Source organism: Pelobates fuscus, chromosome 1 (genome assembly GCF_036172605.1).
Source record: "Pelobates fuscus isolate aPelFus1 chromosome 1, aPelFus1.pri, whole genome shotgun sequence".
NCBI classification, from domain to species: Eukaryota; Metazoa; Chordata; class Amphibia; order Anura; family Pelobatidae; genus Pelobates; species Pelobates fuscus.
In genome coordinates this window covers 9235218-9254896 of record NC_086317.1, presented here as the reverse complement: position 1 = coordinate 9254896, position 19679 = coordinate 9235218, and the positions used below count along the sequence as shown (strand labels likewise).

Sequence of the window (19679 nt, the reverse complement as noted above, 5' to 3'; positions counted from 1 at the left end):
ACCTGCCTAAAACGTTTGCATAGTTGTGTAGGTAAAGTCCTTTTTAACACTTTGTTCTGTCATTTTATGAGCTAAATAGAGGCACATATCAAAACAATCCACATGCTTCGCCTGTGCTTCTTATGATATTATAAGGGGAGCAAAATGGGCATCGAAACACACTCCACATTTAATACCCATCATGAGAGGAGAGAAATACTCTCATAACTGAAACAATTGTTATGGTAAATGAATGCCAATGGATTGAGCCATCATAACTAACCATGAGACCGAGTCTCCAGAACTCAGAGATTGTATTACATGTTCTTAATACAGGCTTTGGCGTTAGGCGTATCTTTTATATTACGTTATGTTAGAACGCTGTGAGTGAGACTGGTGTTACCACACTCCTGATTTAATATGCCTGCAGACAGAATCCACTCCACCGGACAGGGTGGAATTCATAGTAAATGGCAGCCTAACTCCCACTAATCTCAAGTAGACTGAGACATGACAGTAGTACACTGTAGAAAGCAAGTCAAACCAGTAAATAATTCCCATATTACATCACTTTGCACACACTATGGGGTTTGACGGTTGGACTACTACGTGTGTGCATGTAATGTATATTCTAAATCCAGTGACGGGGCTCCTCTCACTGCACACACAGAGCTCTGTATATTTGCAGTTACAAAGCCGGCTGCCTCCCATCATGAGTTAGACATGCCTTCAGCACACCTGATCCATCTATACCCAATGTCTTCCATTAGTAACAGTGGATAGTAATTGGCTTTAACATTTAGAATTAATTAACATTTGAAATTGCTGTCATTTCTTTATTTAATGTGGGGTGTATGGCGTCTGTGCTGGAGGGCTACCAGCCATAATCTGTTTAGAAATTGACCAGGAAGATTGTGTAATTAAGGTCCTATACTCAGATCTGGTCTAATCCAGCCAATTACCTTTACATCGGTACCAAGTGACCGCTATAATTTACTGTGACGCTGAGTGGCAGGATTTAATATTCTGAATAACACTGACCTCCTTGCATTCAGGACTAAATTCAATAATTTGGGACTTGCAAAGCTCGGGGTTGCATTCTGCAGACAGAAGTTCATTGCTCAAAATATTGGGATTTATTCACAAAGATCCAAGAATGGAGAGCTTCCCAGTTGGCAAGCCATCCCTGGGCTGCTCTCCTCTGCACTGTGATTGGCTGCATTTAATGCCAGCTGATCCTTGGTCACCACTAGTAATGAGCAAGTCTTGCCAGGTGATCACAATTCATACCGTTTATTATAGCATCACTGGTTGAATAATGATATAATTGAAAATGTAATCAGCATTCTGACCCTTTCAATTCCTTTTTTTTTTATACTTGATAAAGTCAGACACAGGCTGCAACACTGAACAAAAGAAAAGACAGTACTCATCTGGTTTATCAGGATGTCAAATTACACTTTAATTCCAAACACATACAATTTGTATTAAGTCTTAGAGCTAACCTATTGAAAGGATGGGGCTTGTTGTACCTACGTCCTGTAAATAATTGGCACCATGCCACATTCACTTACCTAAAACGTAGGCGCCACTGGCCTTCTTCAATGCCATCATATTTATCTGGGACAGAATCCACTGTCCGCGACTGCGTTAATAACCGCGACTGTGCACGCCATCACCCAGCGTTCTCTGCACCAAATGATCCCAATTACTCTCTATACATCTGTACAGTTTTGCACACAATAGACTGATAACTCTGATAAGAAAATCGCTAATCCGCGCATGTCCCGCAATAGCAGTCCACAATTTCCACTATGAAGACTGCGCTTAGGGCCTGTCAGCGGACAGAACAAAGCTCTATATTAAACAGCAATGAGTAGGCGCACACATGAAAATACCACCTGTCTAATGTGACCGCCGCAAGACTAGAAAGTCCATTACCCATCACTTTTCTTCTCTTCCCTCTTTGCTATAAATCCTCTTCACAACATGCGTCTGTTCTCTGTTGAATGTAATTTCTTTCATGCAAATATTTTTCTACATTTTTTTTTTTAAATGTTGTCATTGTGTGTGATTAACAAGCTAGTTTTTAGAGTTCATTGATAGTCTGTATCCAGAAAACATTTATAAAAAGCTGACATGCCCTCTTGAGATTTCCGGTTATGGAAGTTCTGGTAGAGCATTTTGCCCATTGGCTGCTGGAGCATCCGGGAGTCGTGGGAAGAAAGCTTTGCAAACTCCTCAGTGATCGAGGGTCCTTTGATATCACGATAGATACCTGGTTTGATCCACTTTGCGGTAGAAATGGTCTTTCGTGGTCCATCATGGTGAAGTGTGGACACATCGATGGAGAATGCTGGAGTCGAGCCATGCGCTCAATGCGCTATGTCTGATTGGCATAAAACCCTCCGGGCACCACGCTTTAAAACTGGTACCACTTCTTATCCTTGTATTTTAACATCAGCTGCAGAAAAGGAGAGATTGTGACAATGAAACAAAGAAACATCTATCTTGCTTTGTGTTACTCTACTTATACATCGTCTTGTTGTCCTTCTCTGATGCTGAACCTTTTATATCCCCAGACTGACACTGCGAATGCTCAGCATTATGACCCGTGTTCTTTGCTGTATCTCACAGCATCCAGCTGTTTACAATAATTATCTACAGACAGCTACACTCTAAAATGGTAAAATGTAAATAGAATTGTGTTACCCGTTGCTACTTTCTATGTTTTACATTTTCCCCTTGTGTTTAGTCCATGGTCGCTGCACTCCTCACAGAGCTGTAGCCGAGAAATGAGATTATACCTCGTGTGCATGTTTGGAGAAAGCCTCCGCACTGGACATCATCCCTGCTGTCCGCTCCTCCAATTCGCCCAGCCTCTGCCCTCTCTCATCCAGACCGATGCGGGCTCGATACAGATCTGCAGCTACTCCTGTTGCTGCTCCTTTCACTCCCTCTAGCCCCCCCTGTCCTGGGATATGCTGTGCCAGGCTTCGGGAGGCTTTACCTGCTGCCGCTTCACCAACTGGAAAAAGAACACACAGTGAGAAACACACTGCACTGCTCCCACTCACACACTGATTCACATCAGGACAGCCGTGTAAGAAAAACTGGAAAAAGAACACACAGTGAGAAACACGCTGCACTGCTCCCACTCACACACTGATTCACATCAGGACAGCCGTGTAAGAAAAACTGGAAAAAGAACACACAGTGAGAAACACGCTGCACTGCTCCTACTCACACAGTGATTCACACCAGGACAGCCGTGTAAGAAAAACTGGAAAAAGAACACACAGTGAGAAACACGCTGCACTGCTCCCACTCACACACTGATTCACATCAGGACAGCCGTGTAAGAAAAACTGGAAAAAGAACACACAGTGAGAAACACGCTGCACTGCTCCTACTCACACAGTGATTCACACCAGGACAGCCATGTAAGATACCCAGTACGTTTACAGTATTCATTTAATAACTCTAGCCGTTTGTCGCATGGATCTCTTCACTTTAAAGAGCTGCATAATATACCGTTTTAAGACCAAGGACATGCCAATCTTTTGATCCACTTACACAGTTCTTCTCGGTCAAATGTTTGTCCACTTCCTCCAAATAGTCCTTTCAAGAAACCCTTGTTTTGTGCTTCGGGAGTTTCCACCAGAGAGAATAGATCCCCAAGCATTTCCTGGGGGGAAATTAAACAAATCCACCAATCAATGTCAACATCCTACTTTACCAGATATACTCAGAGTGTACCAGGCAGACTCTGTGTGTACCAGGTAGACTCTGTGTGTACCAGGCAGACTCTGTGTGTACCAGGCAGACTCAGTATGTACCAGGCAGACTCAGTGTGTACCAGGCAGACTCAGTGTGTACCAGGCAGACTCTGTGTGTACCAGGCAGACTATGTGTGTACCAGAGGCACTCAGAGTATACCAGAGGGACTCTGTGTGTACCAGGCAGACTCAGTGTGTACCAGGCAGACTCTGTGTGTACCAGAGGGACTCTGTGTGTACCAGAGGGACTCTGTGTGTACCAGAGGGACTCTGCGTGTACCAGGCAGACTCTGTGTGTATCAGAGGGACTCTGTGTGTACCAGGCAGACTCTGTGTGTACCAGGCAGACTCTGTGTGTACCAGAGGGACTCAGAGTATACCAGATAGACTCTGTGTGTACCAGACAGACTCAGTGTCTACCAGGCAGACTCAGTGTGTATCATGCAGACTCTGTGTGTACCAGGCAGACTCTGTGTGTACCAGGCAGACTCTGTGTGTACCAGAGGGACTCTGTGTGTACCAGGCAGACTCTGTGTGTACCAGAGGGACTCAGAGGATACCAGATAGACTCAGAGTATACCAGAGAGACTCTGTGTGTACCAGACAGACTCAGTGTGGACCAGACAGACTCTGTGTGTACCAGACAGACTCTGTGTGTACCAGACAGACTCTGTGTGTACCAGGCAGACTCTGTGTGTACCAGGCAGACTCTGTGTGTACCAGGCAGACTCAGTGTGTACCAGGCAGACTCAGTGTGTACCAGACAGACTCAGTGTGTACCAGAGGGACTCTGTGTGTACCAGACAGACTCAGTGTGTACCCAGCACAACATAGACTATAGCAGAACCTGTCTCAGCACAGCATACACGATGGCAGAACCCATCGCAGAACAGCACAGCACAGACTAAGGCACAACCTGTCTCCACTGCTGTTTTGTGCAATATCCACACATTACATTTAGTGAATAACCAAATTGCATTTTAGATTAAAATGTTGGGTATTGCACAAAGTTTAGCAATCCAGAAACTAGATTGGCATTTAGTGAATAACTTCCTGAATGTTATGTAACAGATAAAAGACACGGAGGAGAAAGTTATGGAACTCAGGGCGCTCTGCAAATAATGAGAGAAACGTCTCACACTGGAAACCTCTCTATCTATTTTTTTTTTTTAATATTTTAAGTCCAGGAGTCTGTGGATTGTTTCATGGTAATTAACTGCAGAAACCAGAATCGAGCCTGTGATTAGATACGTCTAATAATCGCATAATGCTACCGCTGACATTTACAGCATCTGTATCGCCGACAGATTCTAAATCATGATCTGCTGCAGGAAAAGGTCGTCTCCAGCAAGAAATCTCTGTGTTCAGATGAACAGATCGCAAACTGACAATCCAAGTACACACAGGCATGAGCAAGGGGCGTATCTAAGCACATCTTAACACAAGGCTTAATTATGGGCCCAGACCATTATTTAAAGAAAGTTAAAGTTTGTGATAACTAGTTAATTATGAACACATATTGTTAAAGAAAATATCTGGTGTTTTCAAACACTTTTTAATCTCTATATTTAACGTAGATTTGTTGGTATTTTTTTCTTTTTTGAATGGATGCGATTTTTTCGCTTTAGTTTAATGAATAAAAGGACATTCTTGCTGGTGCCATGTTACGTACATGTTTGCTTTTTTGGTGGCACATGTTAATGACGTCTGTATGACTACGTACTGACCATGGATTGTACCTGATAATATCCAAACGTTTTACGCACTGTCGTCCTCACCTGCAGACTGTCGTACATCTCCTGACTGTAAGTCACTCGCTGGATCTCGGTGGGAGATGTCAAGTACAAAGCTTGGCCACCATTCGTGAAGCAGAAGGTCCGTGCTATCCTCATGTCTGTTAGAGGCAGGTAATTCACATCCAGCAGAGGGCGCAAGCTGGGGAGGCTGCAACAACAAAAACACGTTACATCTGTACGGAAGGCATGTATTTATCATAAACTGAAGTATCTTTACCATTGTCAATCCTCCATATTAAATGCCCAATTTGTATTATGGTTCTTTGTACCGGTCGACCAGCCTGTGTCTGGTATAAATTCTGCAAAAGTCCTCGTCATCTTATCAGCCCCAAAACAATTTTATTTGTTACAGTGATTTTATTACCATTTTTCTTTTACTAAGGAAGTCTGTGCTCAATGGATGAAATGAGCAGGGTCCTATTTATTATTCTATTACATACCGGATTCTATGCCTGAATATTGGGACACACGTGGAGTGGCTTTTCATTTTAATATTCTGTTTTATCTCTGATATCGTGTACGTGCATGTTTTTATTAAAGTTACATGTACACACAATGTTCTGTTATTTTCTCTATATCCACGCACAAGAGGAAATTCTAATTTTATGGCAGGACAGGAGGCTTCACATTTGCTTTACCTTCTTTACTGAAACCTCCAGCAGCAAAGAAATAGTTAACAGAACTTTTCAAAACAACCAATCAGAACAAAACAACAGCAGTATAAAACCCTCCCACTTCCTCTTTCTTTGCTGCTGCCTCCAGGTGAACACTCACCAACTCAGAGAGTGTTTCTGTTCTGGGCTGGGTTTTTTTCATGGTATTTACTTGCTGTGTTACTGTATACTGTATCTGTGTTTTTTGCTTGGCTGTCTGTGGGGTAGCTGCTCTGCTACCAGTCAAGGGGTTTTGGGTTTTTGCTCTGCTCTTTTACTCCCTCCTCGGGCTCACCCCTGGCCGGCCCTCACGCTTTGCATTCCTGTGGTTCCCTCCTGGGCTCTACCGCCCCCACGGTCTCCCCCTCACTCCCCAGCCGCTTCCCACCTCTTTCACGCTAGGTGACCCCCAGCTGGCGTTATCTGGGTACCACACTGATTGTACCTTACCTCTGTTTCAGTGACATCTGTCATGTCTGATGAACCTGGCTTCCATGCCCCTGAGGGCCTCCAGGCTTGGCTGTGTGCCGCCTTGGCGGACTCCTTACGTAAGGCCCTCGATGCCCTCCATGGGGACGCTCCACCCGCCCCACCGGGACCTACGCCCGGACCCTCTGGCGCACGGGACTCTGACTCACGTGGCTCCCTACGCTCTGCGGATATGGGCTTGGTACGCAAGAGGCCTTAGAAGGGCCAATGCACCCCCACCGACAAAGGAAAGATGCCTGACAAATTGGCCAGACTGGGCTCCGAATCATGCATTCTCTGGAGAACCAGGCTATGACATTCTCGAAGAATACTGGGCTTTCTCTCACTTCTGTAACAGACTCATGTTCCACATTTCTGTTGATGGTAAATACCTTATAGTCATGATATGCCCATTGGCACAGAAGCACGCCAGCAACACGTTGTTATACATGGTAACTATGTCTGCTCGTAGTAGGAAGGAGGTCTCTGTGATGTTGTGAACATACAGACAGGTCTGGGAGGGCAATGAGAACACTTTGGCTTGTTTTTCTGAGCAAACAACTGCAAACTGGTGATCGCCCATGTCTTGTGAAGATGAAGGCGAGAACATGACCAGTTTCCTCTTCCGTGTTTTCTCGTTATCATCCAAGCTGTTTGGGTCTCTCCAGATTTCATATGGTTGGCGTATATGAGACCCCATGCAATCCAGGCATGAAAAGGTGAGAATGGCTCCCTTCAGCATTAAGACCGTGCCTAGGGAGAAGCAGGGAGACATTCTTAGACTCCTCTATGAGAACCACTTGTGTACTGTGTATCATTTTTCTTAAACAAAACCGCACTAAGTGCCCTATATCTTGTATGTGCAATTTGAATTCTGATATGTTTTCGTTATAGTTCATAAAACTGTAATGTAAGATGATGTTTGTCAGGATCCCACAGAATCCTAAGGCTGAATGAGTAGATTGTCAGGATAAATGTTCAGATCCTTCAAATCTTGTTTAATGGAATATTCTCAGAATGAATTAGCAGATTATCATAGTAAATGGGTTGATTGAATCGGCAGATTCCCAGGGTTATTGGGAAGATTATCTGACAGAATCTGCTGGTTCTTGAGGTGAATCTGCAAATATCATAGAACAGTTAATTACTTGGAGTAATGGAGTAGATTCTCAAGGTGTAAAAGCCTCTGATATCATCTCACAATGGTGTAATATTGACTTGAACACAGGGCATTTAACCTTTATATTGTGAGTGTTAAATTGGTTATTATTTTAATCAGAGTCAGCATGTTTAGAAAGATTACACACCATCTACGCCAGTAACAGGCAGGGCTTTGCTGTCATAAAAGCTATCTTACAATATGACAGTCTGATTTAAAAACATTTCACACAGCATTTCGATTCCAAATACAGCCTGCTAGAGAACCACATATTTTCAATGTTTTAAAAGTCAAATGTTTATAAGCTGATATTTATAAATTAAGGACCACACTATGGCTACAGAAAACGTATGTCCAGAATATACAAATCATGCTGTTAGTTACTGAGGAATTCAACTTGACCTGAAGATCTTAAAGGTGAGAATGTGCTGCTTACCGCTGGGAGACACCATGACGGGCTCTGTCAGCCTCTGCTCCTCCGTAGAAGGCATGCTAAGTGTTACGATCAGGACCATCCCAAGACTTGTTCCGACCCATAGACATGGGGATGGCGTCTGGTCGTTCTTTCTTGCGAATGTCTCCATGAAACACAGTGCCGTGATAGCTTCCTTTGTTTCCTTGTCAATGCTGGACACGCTGGAGCTGCGGGATCGGCTGAAGGAGTTGTCCCGGCTCTCTGTACAAACAACGTAATAAGTGGAATTATCATAACACGTATAGTAATTATTAAAGGGACAGTGACATTGATTTTAATGGTAAAATGGAGAAAATGACTACCATGTTCACTTTCCAATATGTGTACTCTCAATAGTGAATTGATACAAAGCATATATAATGCTGCCTGTAATGATGTCAAACGTTTAAAACACACACGTTTCATTGCACCCCTACCCATTCTGTGAAATAATCTTATCGTACTCCAGGAAGAAGATCTGGGTCAAGCTGTACACACAGTGACAACAACAATTCAGGGTATGAAAACAACAGAGTTTAAAATGAACTGACTGCAGGGCATTGCTAATGGGAGGTGTAGGCTATACGCATTCTATCACAATCAATGTGTATCTATTACTGTGCTGCTTACTAACTCAGGGCACTGGACAGCACATCAGCCATTCAGACGGGCCTGGGGACCAGGAAAATGAAGACCTGGGCTTGCGGAATGCTGTCAGCACTCCTTACAGGAGTTTTGTGGCTGCCGGCTCTAAAACAAATACTGGACTTGCCTCCTGCCCACCCCCACATCACCTGCATGGCCTTCAAGAGAGCCAGTATAATTTTTACATAATGTAAGTATGCCTGTATTTATCTGAATGTGCCTGTGTTGTACTTGTCTGTGTCTTTGTGTCCGTGTCTGTGTGTATGTATGTATGTGTGTGTGTGTGTGTGTCTAGTGTGCCTGTCTGTGTCAGTATGTACCTGTCTGTGCCTGACTCTGTCTGTGTGTTCCAAACAGTGCCTCTGTGCCTGTGTTTGCCTGTGCATATGTGTCTGTGGCTCCCAGTCTGTGTGTATCTGTAAGTAGCTGTGTGTATCAATAGGCATGTTAAGTGTTGGTGTTTGGGGGGAGGCAGGTTTTTTTTCACCCTTACAACGCCCTTGATTGACTGTTTCATTAACATCAGAATTTGGTCAGAAAACCTGCATTTTAGATCCCCGAGATCACTTAAGGCAAACATTTTAATAAATCATTATTGTTTCTATCAAAAACAAACCTGCATTCTGCTTTTTATAAAAGATAGATAATAAAAATCCCATTGATATTAGTCTGTACTAAGTGTCTGACTTTATCTATCAAATTGTCCAATTGTGAATCCCTGATCCTGACTGTAATCCTGACACCTTTTTCTTTGAACAATTTTTGGGATTCAGATATTCCAGACACAGTTGTGCTTTATTATACTCTGTGATTCATAGAACGGTGTGAGAAAGAAACAAAAACAAACCGTCCACCTACCATCTCAATAAACTCATTAAATCAACATTGGTAAAAACTGTCTAATCCACATATAGGATACTTATATCTTATGTTCAATAAAACAATATGTCGGTTTATAATAGGGTAAGAGTCCAAGTATGAAATCTTATAATAAGGAAAGTGTAAACGGGGCAATAGACACGCACATTCCACTAGTTTCCACGGTAACTGCTCAACCTTTAGAACTTTGTCCCCCTTATTTTAGGGACATTTCTAAATCTCCACATTAAGAATCCTTTGAGGTTTCTCTCCAGGCTTCATAGTTACCTGACTCAACTGAACTCGTTTACTAAAGTTGGACAATATTAATGGTATATTGAACGATTCGGTTAATTTATAAACAAACTGAATATCGGAATCAATTCACTTGATGATTAGCACCTGAATAGCCGCACATTTCTCATTACAGAGCCTGGGCAGGTTTTTAGGAAGACATTATTTCAATGCAGTAAGACCCTCAATAAAACCGCTTTCTTTGGGTGCATCAGGGGATTTTATTTAAGAAAGAATGCTTTCATGGGTCTGGTCCAAGACATTTTATAGTTGGGGTCCAAGGGTAAATAGATGTCGTGAAGTATCTGGCCTTATCTTATAGTTAGGATAGCCTTATGCCTATCCCACGCATGCTTAAACTCCTTTACTGTGTTAACCTCTACCACTTCAGCTGGAAGGCTATTCCATGCATCCACTACCCTCTCAGTAAAGTAATACTTCCTGATATTATTTTTAAACCTTTGTCCCTCTAATTTAAGACTATGTCCTCTTGTTGTGGTAGTTTTTCTTCTTTTAAACATAGTTATGTTTACACATTAGTCACTGACGCACATCTGGCTATACAAACAACTTAACTAACTACTCACTAACCAGCTAATCACCCCACTCACACAAATATATGAAATACATATATATATATATATATATATAATATACACATCCATAATTATTCACACACACACAAAGTAACCCACTTACACATAACTAGCTACTTAAATCCACATATAAAGCTATTTATAGCTAGCAGATTGCCCTGAGGCTCTCCTTTCTCTGCGGTGACGGAGGAGGGGAAAAAACTAAAAATTCAATGATACCGACCCGAGTTGCTGAAAGGGTCCAATGGACCTACCTGGACCCACAGCTACATACCAGAGCTTTAAAGCATTTATTTTAATAGCATCCCTGATTTAATTTATTATTTTTCTATACTTTATCTATTACACTTAACGTGCTTACTATACTTAATACAGTTATTACAATTACTACGCTTACACTTAAACCACGGACTACATTTATCCTACTACGGATCAACAGCAAAAACATATGTGAGGAAGGCTGAACTTGATGGACGCAAGTCTCTTTTCAGCTATGTAACTATGTAACTATGTAACTTAATACTGTTACCACACTTACTACACTTAATACAGTTATTACAATTAATACACTTACACTTAAACCATGGACTACGGGTACATTTATAATGCTTATCCTACTTAATACTGTTACTACACTCACTACACTTAATACAGTTATTACAATTACTACACTTACACTTAAAACACTTACTACATTTATTATGCTTACTATACTTAATACAGTTATTACAATTAATACACTTACACTTAAACCATGGACTACGGGTACATTTATTATGCTTATCCTACTTAATACTGTTACTACACTTACTACACTTAATACAGTTATTACAATTACTACACTTACACTTAAAACACTTACTACATTTATTATGCTTACTATACTTAATACTGTTACTACTCTTACTACACTTGATATACTTAATACGCTTACACGTAATACACTTACTTTGCTTACAACACTTACTATACTTAATACACTTACTACACTTGATACACTTACGATACTTACTACACTTAATACACTTGCTATACTTACTACACTTACTGTACTTAATACACTTACTATACTTAATACACTTACTGCACTTAAAACATTTACAATACTTAATACAGTTACTACACTCAATACACTTGCTACACGTAACACATTTACTACACTTACTACACTTACTATACTTAACAGACTTACTACACTTACTATACTTATTATGCTTACTATACTTAATACTCTTACTATACTTAATACTCTTACTATACTTAATACACTTACAATTCACAATACTTAATACTCTTACTATACTTAATACACTTACTATACTTAACAAACTTACTACACTTACTATACTTAATACTCTTACTATACTTAATACACTTACTACACTTATTATACTTAATACACTTTTACACTTAATACGCTTACTACACTTACTATACTTGCTGAATTTTAATACACTTACACTCAATGATATTACATATACACAGGATAGTACTAATACTATACATAGTGTAGATATTTCATATACTATGGATGCTACATGTGCTATGGATAATATGATACTAGATATTCTACTAATACTACTGATACCATAAATACTACAGATTCCATATATACTACAGATACCATATATACTACAGATACTAATTATAGTACGGACACCATATACACTCTATACACTACATATACTATGGACACCACATATACTATATATACTACAGATACTACTTATACTATGGACACTACATATACTAAGTGACAGACGCCTCTAATATCACCAGTCTTACCTTTGTCGGACCACGTATTAGGTGAATAGTGGTACTCGTCATTTGAGAAAGTACTGATTCCATGTAATTGCTGAAGCATTGCCCGTCTGGAAATGTGACCTAATGCTACCGGAACCATGTATTGCAAAGGACAGTAACAATGGAAGCAACAATTATTTGGACACAGATTTAAAACATTATAATTAATAACCAACTGCAGGCAGGACAGTATGACAGAGATCACCCCCTCCCCGACAATCTTTGATAGTCAACCAATGACTCGGTGATTTCAATGTTATACCACTATTAATAGGGAGACTATATTACTTGCAACAAACTATAAAACAAACACAAAACCATGTGTGTATATATTCTCCTTCTATGCACAACACAAATTACCAACAGCAAATCTTGAGCCGCTACAAAACATAGAAGCGTGGTCTATGGTGAGAATGATACTACTTTTCAAGTAATCCCTCATGGGGAAGGAATCATGAAGCACAAGTATCTCAAAAAGAAAAAAGAATACAACACTTAGTGCTAACCATAAATTGGTGAAAAATGTATATATGGAAAAAGGTGTACACTTACAATCTTCAGAGCCAGTTGGATTTGGCTCTGAATTCTGTATCAGCCGGTGTCTTAAAAAGGTTCCACCACACGGTTCTATAATATGAACTCCCCTTTATGGGATTGTGGGGTAGACCTATCGATCCGCCTCTATCCCTATCGATTCGGCTTTGTGATGTATCTGATTTGTGTTACTAGGGGTTACACTCTCTTGTAGCGATGAGGACACGGGTGCAACGTACTGTCAAATAAAGATTGACAGAAACAATAAATATATAAGGTAAAAGGTTGTGATATGGTGCTACTATCATCCTCGGTAGATCACCCAACCACACCAAAACTCAGTGTATCAAAACAAAAACAAATATAAGGGTGAGAGCACACACAATAAATAAACACATACAGTGCCTTGCAAAAAGTATTCACCCCCCTTGGCATTTTTCGTGTGGAATTAACATGGATTGTTTGAGGATTTACATCATTTATTTTACAGAACATGCCCACAACTTTGAAGATGGTTGTTTTTTTTTATTGTGACGCAAGCAACAAATAGGACAAAATAACAGAAAAAGTCAATGTGCATAACTATTCACTCCCCTTAATGTCAATACTCTGTAGAGCCACCTTTTAGGGCAATCACAGCTCCAAGTCGCTTTGGATAAGTCTCTATGAGATTGCCACATCTTACCACTGGGATTTTGACCATTCCTCCTTGCAAAACTGCTTCAGCTCCTTCAAGTTGGATGGTTTGCGCTTGTGAACAGCAATCTTTAATTCTGACCACAGATTTTCTATTGGATTGAGGTCTGGGCTTTGACTAGGCCATTCCAACACATTTACATGTTTCCCCTTAAACCACTCAAGTGTTGCTTTAGCAGTGTGTTTGGGGTCATTGTCCTGCTGGAAGGTGAACCTCCGTCCTAGCCTCAAATCACGCACACAGTGGTACGTTTTGCTCAAGAATATCCCTGTATTTAGCACCATCCATCTTTCCCTCAACTCTGACCAGTTTCCCAGTCCCGGCTGCTGAAAAACATGGTGTTCTTTGGGTGATGTGATGTGTTGGGTTTGCGCCAGACATAGAGTTTTCTTTGATGGCCGAAAAGTAAAATTTTAGTCTCACCAGACCAGAGCACCTTCCTCCATACATTTTGGGAGTCTCCCACATGCCTTTTCGCAAACTCAAAACGTGACATTTTGTTTTTTGCTGAAAGTAATGGCTTTCTTCTGGCCACTCTGCCATAAAGCCCAACTCTATGGAGCGTACGGCTTATTGTCGTCCTATGTACAGATACTCCAGTCTCTGCTGTGGAACTCTGCAGCTCCTCCAGGTTTACCTTAGGTCTCTGTGCTGCCTCTCTGATTAATGCCCTCCTTGCCCGGTCTGTGAGTTTTGGAGGGCAGCCTCTTGGCAGGTTTGGTGTTGTGCCATGTTCTTTCCATTTGGTTATGATAGATTTGATGGTGCTCCTGGGGATCATCAAAGATTTGGATATTTTTTTGTAACCTAACCCTGACTTTTACTTCTCAACCACATTGTCCCTTACTTGTTTGGAGAGTTCATTGGTCTTCATGGCAGTGTTTAGTTAGTGGTGCCTCTTGCTTAGGTGTTGCAGCCTCTGGGGCCTTTCAAAAAAGGAATACTTTTGCAAGGCACTGTATAATGAACAAATGCCGTTTTACCACAGGCTTGGCAATGAATGTAAACGTAAACGTAAAAAAATAGCAGACCATTGAATAAGCACTTTGAGAAAGACATTACATGTCAAAACGCGTTGGTGCGTTTTAGGTGGTTTGTTGTTTTATATTGTGGCTCAGCATCATGTGAGTTGGACATACTTGTATTTATATCTAATTCTTTGTATAAAACATATTGCACTATGGTCTGCCATTATTTTGTATGTTAGGTTTATTCAGAGACAAGATTTCCTCAATCCGAGCCTATCACAGTAGGCCAAACAGTTACACACCAGAACCACTACAATGGAATGCGAGATTGCCCCAGTTTATGGTCCACTTTTAAAAATGTGAGTTAAAAAAACATGCAAAAGTTACACCCTACTACGTGTGACTTAGACCCTGCTCCAACTCAGCTTATATCTGCATGCATTGAAACACTCGCCCCAGCCATCACAAAAATAGTGCAGTGTTCACTAAAAACTAGAGACTTCCCAGATCCTGTAAAAGAAGCTGTGGTAAAACCACTCCTAAAGAAACCTTTATTAGACCCAGACTGCATGACTAATTAAAGACCAGTATCCAACCTTCAATTCTGGGAAAAATAAGTGAAAAAGTAGCGACAACTCAAAAGGAGGCCCATCTATCAAGCTTGAACATCTCTGATCCTTTCCAGTCAGGTTTCAGATGCCGCCACAGCACTGAAACAGCGCTAGTCTGAGTGCTAAATGATCTCTTTATGGCGAGAGACAAAGGTGATTACTCCATCCTAATGCTCCTAGATCTCTGAGCTGCATTTGACACCATTGACCATAGAAATTTAATAGAGCGCTTGCAGCACATCTGTAGTCCAGGAGGCACAGTCCTTAACTGGTTTAAGTCTTTCCTCACTGGTAGATCACAGAGAGATCAAGCTCATCAGCACCAACAGTACTGACCTGCGGAGTTCCACAAGAATCCATTTTGTCTCCCATGCTACTCGCAATTTACTTGCTACCACTGGGGGACATCATTAGGCGACATGGCCTAAGGTATCATTGTTACGCTGATGACACACATCTCTACTTCTCCTTTGCTCTAGATACCACAGACCCACCATGTTGCATAGCAGACCTCATAGAATGGCTTAAAGTGAACCTCTTGGTGAGGGGACCCCGGCAACAAAAATATCCCATGATCGCCCAACTGGCCTGGAACTAGGAGGCTCTGAACTCCTCAGTTCATCAAAGGTTACGAAACCTGGGAGTGCTGATTGACTCTGGACTATCATTTAACTCCTTAAGGACCAAACATCTGGAATAAAAGGGAATCATGACTGTAGCGGAGTGCAATATTAAAATCCACGAGCTCCGCTGGTTCCACAGGTAAATCCACAGTCAGCGCTGAAAAGTAAGGCAAGTCCCCAAATTCTCCCAATAACCGGACGAAACACAGTTTGGGAGTCAACTAACTGGTTTTATTCACAGCTGGCATATTTATACAGTTCCCCATGCAAGGGGTTTCCATACAGTGAATTCAGGGGATTTCTCCCATCATGCAATGTAATTTTCCCAACAGGCTGTGCTGCACGAGAAGGATACTCCCACTAAAATGGACGATTAAGTGGATTATCCCCTCGTGCAGCAGAACTGACAATCTGTATTAAAATACGTTTTTTACATTTTATTCGGCAGATTTAAGTGACCGAACGTTCGGCAGGTAGCTGGGACCTGAGCGCATCTTTTGGGAGAATACCGCTCAGCTCCCAGCTGAACTGACCGAACGCCGAATAAAATACACTTAGTCATCGAGTTCGGTTTAAAACTACCGAACACCGATGGGGAACACAACGTGATGAGAGCGGAACTCCCGAACGCTCTGGAAGTCCAGCGGTGTTCGTATCATTGAGTAGCCGTTTTTAGTACCAGGCGCTCGACGACCGAACACCGCTGGAGAGACAAAGGATCCAAGATGGCTGACCGCCGCATGGTCGGTAGTCGAACGACGGCCACCTAGGAGAGCCTTTAATTACCGATTGCAACATTGTGTGTGTGGTCCACCTGGGGAGCCCGTATTCGGTTGGGGAACGGCCCGGATGGCCGCAATTCGTCAAACGAAGGGTTTGCATGCTGGTAGCTTAGGGCTGCCAGCATGCGAACGGTCCTAGAGAATACACACACAATATAGAAGATACAGTCCCCCCCTTACAGCCTATGGACAACCTCAATATATCACAGTCCAGAAGTGGCTAGGTTTGCCACAATGACATGTCACACATGTCATGTGTCCTTAAGGGGTTAAACAGCAGATTTCCTCCATAATAACATTTGCCTACTTTCATCTGAAAAACATAGCCAGGATACAACACTTAATTCCACCGGATGATATGCCAACATTAATCCATGCATTGTATCCTCTGGGCTAGATTACTGCAATGTACTTTACTTGGGCCTCCCAGAAAAAGAGCTCCATCGCCTTCAGACGGTACAAAATACAGCAGCCAGACTACTGGCTAATCAAACTCGCTCCTGCTACATAACACCTGTTCTCCACTCCCTGCATTGGCTTCCAATTAAATGGCGAACAGATTTTAAAATTGGCCTGACAACCTTCAAAGTACCTGAAAGAGCTCCTGACACCCTACATTCCATCCTGTTCACTTCGGTCAGCCACCAAATCCATCCAGTCAGTGCCAAGAATAAAGACAGACCCTACCTTCTGGAACTCTTTACAATGCGCAGTCAGAGAGGCACCGTCCTTCCAGACGTGTTTTTTTTTAAACTAAAGATCCTCCTATTCCATCAGGCTGACCTTCAGAAACTCCTACATTTGATGTCTTTACGTTTGTATACTTGTCAAGTGCTTCAAGTCTCACAGGGAAAAAAGCGCTATAAAAATCGCAAATTATTATTATTATTATTATTTATTTTTTGCCTGTGGTAAAACTGCTTGTGTTCCTTACATGTGTTCATTTATTGTGTGTGCTCTCATCCTTAGATTTATTTTTGTTTTGATACTCAGATAAAAAAAAAATGGCTTTATTAAATATAAACTGAAATATAAAACAGTAAAAAGCAATACATAGAAAATAAAAACAAATAATTAAGATAATGCCCAAAAGCCTCTCCATGGCTACATTGCTAATTTTAGGACTGCCCCGTGATGTGTGCGTGAATCTGGGCCTGATCTTCCTTGCTGTGAATGGATCCTTCCGAACGAGTGGTCAATCAAACTGACCAGTTCAAATAGTTCTGTCATTCGGGAACTTTGCATATAATACAGTGTCCTACCAAGTGTTCTAATATTTAAATAGAGTTTACCTTAACAGTGAATAAAGCAAATTTATAATGCTGTGAGAACATGAATCTGTTATTCCCCATAATTCATACATAAATTACATAATCACATAGACAAATGTCAACCTGTATAAATAACGAAAAAGAAACCATTTAAGAGCCAATCACAACAAAAAGGCATATTGCTCTGTATAAAATAATAAGAATTTAGCATACAAAATGGTTTGCATTGATGTGTTTTTATCCTTTTTGCGATATTGTGTTTCATGATCCTGCCCGAAGAAGGTTTAGGTAAAGCCACAGACCATGCTTCTATGACTTATGATACTAATAATATATTGAATAATAATGTAGAATGATACATCTCCCTAGATTTCTAGGAGGTCTGGTAATTGCTACAGCAGGACTGTTCACTCACAATATAGATGTAACAACTGGTTTTCTATGTCAGAATGGGTGAGCTGAACACTATATCAGCAGAATACAATAGAACACACGTTATATAATCTACAGTGTCAGACAAAGTCAAATGGATAAATGTATAAATGGATGAATGGATGTATAGACACGACTCACAACATTGATATCCTTAGCGTGTATAGTACATACCAAACTTACAGTGCCAGATATACTCCCTGTATGTTTGCTATGTACTATACACTGCCTACTGCCTACCGCCATCTGACCGCCATTGACTTAGTCTTCAATCCTTTACGAAGTGCCTTAAAACCCATCTCTTTAGGAAAGCTTATGGCCTCTCAGAGTAACCTCTACCTCACAAACCTGTCTCTTGCTCTCTCCTAAAGGGCAGCACTCTACTCTCTCCTCCAGATCTGCTTCACTCCCACCTTATTTGATACAATATTCTATTGTGTTTTATACCCCACCTCCTATAGACTGTAAGCTTGTTTGAGCAGGGTCCTCTTCAACCTATCGTTCCTGAAAGTTTTTGTAATTGTCCTATTTATAGTTAATTCCTCCCTCTCATAATATTGTAAAGCGCTACGGAATCTGTTATCGCTATATAAATGGCAATAATAATAATAATAATAATAATAATATACACCTCCCTGGAACCATAGCATTATTGCTACCATAACAGAGTTGGATAGTTGTCACTCACTAATATCATGGCCTGTAACACGCTACATGCCGGTAATATAACATGGACTCTAACACGCTGCATGACTGTATTGTATAACTCAGTGATATCATGGACAGTAACATGCTGCATGTCAGGAATGTAACTCAGTGACATCACGGACTGTAACACACTACAAAACGGTAATGTAACTCAGTGATATCACGGACTGTAACCAGCTACATACCGGTAATGTAACTCAGTGGTATCATGGACTGTAACCAACTACATACCAGTAATGGAACTCAGTGATATCATGGACAGAAACACATTACATACCGGTAATGTAACTCAGTGATATCACGGACTGTAACACACTACATACCGGTAATGTAACTCAGTGATATCATGGACTGTAACCAACTACATACCAGTAATGTAACTCAGTGATATCATGGACAGAAACACATTACATACCGGTAATGTAACTCAGTGATATCACGGACTGCAACCAGCTACATACCGGTAATGTAACTCAGTGATATCATGGACTGTAACCAACTACATACCAGTAATGTAACTCAGTGATATCATGGACAGAAACACATTACATACCGGTAATGTAACTCAG

The 19679-nt window shown here is 41.2% G+C and overlaps 1 protein-coding gene across 8 annotated transcripts in view; it reads right to left on the bottom strand.

Annotated features, from left to right (window-relative positions):
• Positions 1–1415: 1415 nt before the first annotated feature.
• The window catches only part of STXBP5L (syntaxin binding protein 5L), a 350034-nt gene continuing 331770 nt past the window's right edge, over positions 1416–19679 (bottom strand). For 4 of the 8 annotated variants that reach the window (XM_063446159.1, XM_063446165.1, XM_063446160.1 and 1 more), the window contains 6 exons: positions 8271–8510; positions 7068–7428; positions 5537–5702; positions 3556–3667; positions 2787–3007; positions 1416–2443 (listed from right to left, as the gene is read on the bottom strand). In XM_063446159.1, coding sequence (XP_063302229.1) covers positions 2402–2443; positions 2787–3007; positions 3556–3667; positions 5537–5702; positions 7068–7428; positions 8271–8510 — 1142 coding nt within the window. In that variant the 3' untranslated portion in view covers positions 1416–2401. Of the gene's footprint in view, positions 2444–2786; positions 3008–3555; positions 3668–5536; positions 5703–7067; positions 7429–8270; positions 8511–12466; positions 12572–19679 lie in introns of all 8 variants that reach the window. The other 4 variants (XM_063446146.1, XM_063446152.1, XM_063446156.1 and 1 more) reach the window with 2 other exon arrangements.